Below are 6,682 nucleotides of genomic sequence, written 5' to 3'. Positions count from 1 at the left end.
CCTTTGATGATCTGTATTAAATGTATTTTCTGTTTAAATGTTTATCTAACAATTTATAAATATTTCAAAAAAAATGTTCAAACCAAAAACACTGGTGTTATGGTTTTCATTTGTTGTGACTCTGAGTTTTCTGTTATCAGTTGTTTTGTTTTTATTTTCCATTATCTTCAAGCATTCTTTGGTTACTCTCTGCTGCCCCCTTGTGATTGTTTTCTTTCCCCTTGGATTCCCTCTTGCCAGTTCCACCCACACCTGCTCCTCATTCAGCTCGTTAGTCCATCTTTTGTTTTGTTCTCCTTAAATACTCCACCTCTGCAGTCACTCAGTGCTGGTTCCTTCTCGTTGCTGTATTGTCTACTCTGCTCGTCTCTCCCCGGCTCCTCAGGCTCATTTTTTCCCCTGATGTCTCCATGGTTTTGGTTTGTTTAATATTTTAAGTTGGATTTTTGGATTTCTGCCTCTACCTTTGGTCTGCCATTAAACCTCTTAGAACTCATCTCTGCTTCCCTCGTTTCTGCATCTGGGTCCTCGAGCAACCTCACCACCCTTTGTTGACAACTGGACTTTGTTTTCCAATTTTGAAGATGTTTCTCTTTCCATCCAGAAAGAATTCTCAATTCAAAATGTTTGAGAATTGAAAATATAATTAATGAAGAATGTCAAACTAACAGTCATATTTATTTAAACTCTTTCGGATTTCAAACTACAAAATAATAAATGTTTAAAACATAATATAGAATAAATGTTTCAAATAAAGTTAATAAAATTAATAAAGTTTCAAAATTAACAGGATTTGTTTATTTTTTGGATTATATCCGGTGGCTTAAATATTTAATTTTCCTCTCATAACTTTAGCAAATAATGATCAAATGTCACCAAATCCAGAGTTTGAAGAGAGGAATAAACACAGTTAAAGACTTGCAGGTACATTAATTTCTTCCCATAGAGGGGGAATTATGTGTGATAGCATGTAGTATACTAGAAATTTATTTAATCCAATAATCTGTCATATTTTACATTAGAAAATCTTGATTTACCAGAAACTCTACTCTCTCATCTTCACTCTTAAGGCTCGACTCTTCTAGTTAAACAGTTCAACTGAAACATCATTAGTTCAACTTTTTTATTTACTTTAATCCAACTGTCTTTAATGTTCTTTTTTTCTGCATTTTTTATTGTATTTATTTATTTTTGTTCCTACTTGCTTTGATTCTGTTTTATTTTCCTATATTTTAATCATGTAAAGCACTTTGCATTGTCTTTGTACTGAATTGTGCTATACAAATAAATTTGCCTTGCCTTGCCTTGCCTAAGCCCCTGATCTCCTAGAATCCTAGATCCGCCCCTGCTTGACACCCCTGAATGAATGAATGTGTTGGTCTGTTATATAAACTCCAATAACCTCACCATGATGCTGCCATTCATAGATCATGTTTGTTAAATAGAAAAGCTTTGCAGCCCAGTATAGAGCAGAGCATGTGTGGATCACAGGTGATTTAAAGTTTAGATTAAATCTTTAGGATGCTCCTCAGAGCCAGAATGGCCCCCTACCTGCAGCCAGCTGCATCCAGCCGCAGATTTTGTACACGGTTCCGGTGCTGCAGAAGAAGAAGAGCGCAAAGCAGGTGATGCAGGTGAGCACCAGCGCCATGGACATGCCGATGAAGACGGACGCAGCCTTGAAGGCGCCGGAGGGGATGCTGTTGAACTCCATGAAGCTGCCCTTGCAGACCAGGTCCCGGGACATGCCGTTCCCGATGCAGTAGTGGAACAGACCGAAGTAGCCCACCTGCGGGGTGTCCGCGCCGTCCCCGATCCAGTAGGGCTGGATGAAGCAAACCACGTTGACGATGGCGAAGAGGATGGTGAAGATGGCCCACAGGACGCCGATGGCGCGGGAGTTGCGGACGTAGTTGGTCTGGTAGATTTTGGCAGCCTCCGAGGCGGGGAGCATGGTGGTGGTGGTGGCGGTCGTAGTGCTGGGGGCCCCGGGGACCATATCCTCTGGATCGGAGATCAGCAGACCAACATCTGGGCTCGCTGTTCAGCAGAACTTCTTTCCTCCAGCCGCGGCTTCCTCACAGCATCACTGCATCCTCCGCTCCGATCCTTCTTGCTGAGATAGAAACGGGCGCTCAGGTTTTCTCCTCTCGGCGGAAGATTTCAGCCTCGATCTGCGCTCATATCAGCAGCGGGGAAACGGGAGGCGGTTTTAGGGAGCGAGAGATGTGGACCGGTGCGTCCTCCACGCCGACAGAGCAATAACTGCAGCGGAGAAGCGGAGCTGGAGGAGATCCGGTGATATGCAGGGCCAGCCCACAGCTCCTAATCCTATTCTGACGTAGTGCTTATTCTGCAGGGCGCCACAGCTTAAACCAAAGCAGTGATGGAATAAAATGCACAAATGAAACAGCATGCAATACGGAAGAGGATTAGGGCCACAGAAAAAATAATTAACTGATTTTTAAATATTTTTTCTGTTTAATATGGGGGAAAAATCGGACTTTTTTTCTCAGATTTCTGACTTTAATATTAGAATTATGATTTTTTTTTCTCATATTTCTGACTTTTTCCTCAAAATTGTGACTTTACTCTCAGAATTCTGAAGTTTTTCTCAGATTTCTGATTTTTATCTCAAAATTCTGACTTTTTTCTCAGAATTCTGAATTTTTTCTCAATTTTTTTCTCAGATTTCTGATTTTTTTTCTCAGAATTTTAACTTTGATATCAGAATTCTGAAGTTTTTCTCAGATTTCTGATTTTTTTTCTCAGAATTTTAACTTTAATATCAGAATTCTGAATTTTGTCTCAGATTTCTGATTTTAATCTCATAATTCTGACTTTTTTTCTCAGAATTCTGACTTTAATATCAGAATTCTGAATTTTGTCTCAGATTTCTGATTTTAATCTCATAATTCTGACCTTTTTCTCAGAATTCTGACTTTAATATCAGAATGCTGACTTTAATCTCAGAATTTTATTTTGGATCTTAATCTTAAGGGGCACCCCGAAGGAAGACATGTGGGGGCGCTCAGCTTCACTAACAAAGATGTGAGTTGTTTGGGAGGGCCAGTAACACATTGGTGGAAAATGATGGAATTAGGCAACATTTTACGTGCACGATGCTCTTTCATTAATGTAAGAGAAGAGGTTATGGTGGGAGGACAGGACAATAGGTAGATAGGCAGGTAAGTAGGTAGGTAGGTAGATGGTAAGGGGGAAGGAAGGAAGGAAGGAAGGAAGGAAGGAAGGAAGGAAGGAAGGAAGGAAGGAAGGGTAAATAACTTTTTGCAATTATACTTTATGTTGTGTGTGAGGGAGAAAATTCTTCGTCCGTTTCCACATCGATATATTATCCTCAGATTCATGACCCAGGGCCTCTATAACAACTGTATCATCACGGACTAATTCACAATCATAAAGTGGAATCTCTTCAAAAATTTCTCAACCACAAGCTGGAACCTCTTCATAAGTGTCAGAATCACAAAGCAGGGCATCTTCGCCAATTGCTCAATCACTGACTGCCCTCACTGGCTCCCCTTGGACAATAGCAGAATCATAAACTAGGCCCTGGATATAAACCTTTCAATCCGAAACTAGAGGCTCTTCAACAATCTCAGAATCACAAATTGTTGGCTTTTGTGCAGTCTTGGAAGCATGTCGAGGAACAAAACTGAAAAATTCCTGAAAGCGTCTCCACAAGGATACATGATCATTAGCGTTGTCTGCTTCTGGCACTTTCATACCGACCTGCCTTGAGGATTCACAGATACTGGAAGGATCTCCAACGTGGGAACAGATTCGTCTCTGTCGATCTCAGATTCACAAACGGGGACCTCTCTGATGATCTCAGATTCATGAACCATTGCCTCTACATCAACTGTATTATTACGGACTGGGCCGTCTTGGACAATATCAGAATCATAATCTCTTGAAAAATCTCAGAACCATAAGCTGGAACCTCTTTTTAAGTGTCAGAATCACAAAGCATGGCCTCTTCGACAGTTGTATTATCACAGAATGCCCCCCTTTGAATATCAGAATCATAAAATGGATCATGGATATAAACCTTCCAATCCCAAACTGGAGGCTCTTCAATTATCTCAAAATCACAAAGTGGAACCTCAAATTGTCGGCTTTTTGGCAGTCTTTGGCGGATGCAGAGGGATAGAACTGAAAGTTTCCTCAACGTGTCGCCAGATTACATGATCATTAGTGTATTCTGCTTCTGGCATTTTCACACTGACCCTACCTTGAGGATTCTCAGGTGCTGGAAGGATCTCCGACGTGTGAACAGATTCTTCGGTGTCTATCTCAGATTCACAAATGGAGACCTCTTCGATGATCTCAGATTCATGAACCAGAGCTTCTACAACAACTGTATTATGACAGACTGGTCTCTCTTGGACAATAACTGAATCATGGTCCTCTTTGAAAATCACAGATTCACAATCTGAGGAGCCTGAATCAATCCTACGCTGACAAACCTTGCTGGCAAACTTTGAATTTTTTCTCAGCGATAGTGCGTTTTTCTCGTTCTCTTTGTACTACTGCTGAATACTTTTGAATTACTTTATTAGCAGACTTCAGTCGCTCTTCTAGTTCTTTTAAATCAAATTTTGTTTCCTTCAATTCTGTAAAGAGTTCCTTTGATTCTGTTAGAATACTTGTCTGCTGCCTTAAAACATATGCTGTGGCGTTTATGCATGATTCACACATGCGCTGCCATTTTTTTAATTCTTCAAGAGAGCGTCTCTGCGCTTCCTTGTATAATTGACATTGTTTTTCTGCCTTGATTCTGTTTTCTATCTCTTTTGTAAAACATACACCTTCTTTAAACCATGACTGAAGAATTTGGGTTTGCTCCAGAAGAAGATCCATTTCTTGAACATAATTTAATGGTTCATGGTCTTGTGTGATGTGGAACTGAGGGAAATCATTTTGATTTTCATCTTTCTCAAGTTGTTTTGTTTGCCAACAGGAATGATTGGCCTGTGTTTTAGTCTTATAGGCGCCATCATATCCTAAGCTGAGGGTCACTTCAACATTTTCACTTTGCTGCAGGACTTTTCTATCGTTCTGATAACTTTCATTGACGATATTTCTCCATCAGACTCTGTAAGGTGTAACTCAGATTTGTGTCCTCTGGGCTTTGAATCGAATGTCTCTGTTGTTTTCAAGTAATTTTGCTTCATGTTTAAATGTTTCTTCATGAAATTCCTGAAAGATTTGCTTGGAAATCCAACTGGTGTCTTTTTTCGTCTAACGTCAAGGCAAGAATCAGGGGGAACCAGTTTGTTTGCTTATAAAGCAGAGTGACTGTGACGTCACAGCTCTGCTTTGAAGGCTGTAACTTCACAGTCATCCGTGGGCGTTCCTACCGTGTATGCGTTCATACTCTGACGTCACGTAGAAACATGGACTTTATGACATTTTGCCCATAGACAGTTATACCTTTATTACCACGGACTATTAGGGCCAAGGTAGAGATTTTTTTTCTTCTATTCCGAGAATAAAGTCGTAACATTACGAGATAAAGCTGCAATGATAATAGTCATAACATTATGAGAATAAATTCTTAAGATTATTAGAATAAAATCGTAATATCAAAAGAATAAAGCCGTAAAATTACGACAATAAAGTAAAACAAATTAGAATGAAATCGCAATATTAAGAAAATGAATTAGAATAAAGTCTTAAAATTAAAAGAATAAAGTCGAAAAAAAAAATTAGAATAAAGTCTTTAAATTATGAGAATAAACTCTTAACATTATGAGAATAAAAATCGTAATATCAAAAGAATTAAGCTGTAAAGTTGCGACAATAAAGTAAAAAAAAAAATTTGAATAAAATCGTAAAATTACAAGAATAAAGTCGTATTCTATTACAACTCCTACAAGAAACACTTTCTTCCCTGAAATGAGGAATGTCGACCATCAAGTGAAGTTATACTATATTAATAATTTTCATTATTAATATAGGGTGTCCACACGTCCAGGTTTAAGTCCGGATTTTAAATGCCAAAGACGCATACTTCTTCTTCTTCCTGAGGCTCTAGACTTGGGAGCAGATTTTGTTTTTAATTTTCTGCGCTTCCTGCAGCACAATGTCCAATCTTCTATTTGCACGGATCTTGTTTTATAGGGTTCACCTGTAATTATACCCTTCACTGCAGCACATTAAAGTGGATGTTAAATTTCGCAAGCTGCTGTATTTTAGGCTGATTTATGAACGTGCAGCCGCATACTTGGGCTGTTTCTCCTATTAAACCCCTCATCCTGACAGGTCAGTATAATCCTGTCCATCCAGAAAGAGTCCTGCCACTTTTTCCTGACAGTCCCCACCAATAATTAATGCATTTTTTCTGATTTGCGTTTATTTAAGCTAGTCCATGCATTTGTTACTTCAAGGCTGGACTATTGTAATTCTTTACTATCAGGAAGTCCACAAACTGTGACTCCATCCTGGAGAAAAATATCAGCTGTGCTGCTGCCATCAACATCCTTGTTTATAGATGTTGGAGATTGGCCTGTTTTCCAGTGTAGTCCTGTTTCTCTGACTGTGAATGGCTGGAATAAATAAAATGTGAGAGAGCAAGGGCCTTGTATGGGTATCTATGAATTACGCTTACCCACGTAAATGTAATTTCCACCACGGAATGCAATGTGGTGGAAATTACAAT

General features: G+C 39.3%; 1 protein-coding gene across 1 annotated transcript in view; it reads right to left on the bottom strand.

Moving 5' to 3' along the window:
* lhfpl3 (lipoma HMGIC fusion partner-like 3) overlaps nt 1-2,301 on the bottom strand; it is a 56,786-nt gene extending 54,485 nt beyond the window's left edge. The window contains exon 1 of the mRNA XM_015392268.1: nt 1,552-2,301. Within this exon, the coding sequence (XP_015247754.1) occupies nt 1,552-1,999 (448 nt within the window). The 5' untranslated portion in view covers nt 2,000-2,301. The remainder of the gene's footprint in view (nt 1-1,551) is intronic.
* Between the last annotated feature and the right edge of the window lie 4,381 nt (nt 2,302-6,682).

This window comes from Cyprinodon variegatus, unplaced genomic scaffold (genome assembly GCF_000732505.1).
Source record: "Cyprinodon variegatus isolate N-32 unplaced genomic scaffold, C_variegatus-1.0 Scaffold583, whole genome shotgun sequence".
Lineage (NCBI taxonomy): Eukaryota > Metazoa > Chordata > Actinopteri > Cyprinodontiformes > Cyprinodontidae > Cyprinodon > Cyprinodon variegatus.
Note: the sequence above shows the minus strand (reverse complement) of the source record. Positions and strands in the feature narration are given on the sequence as shown.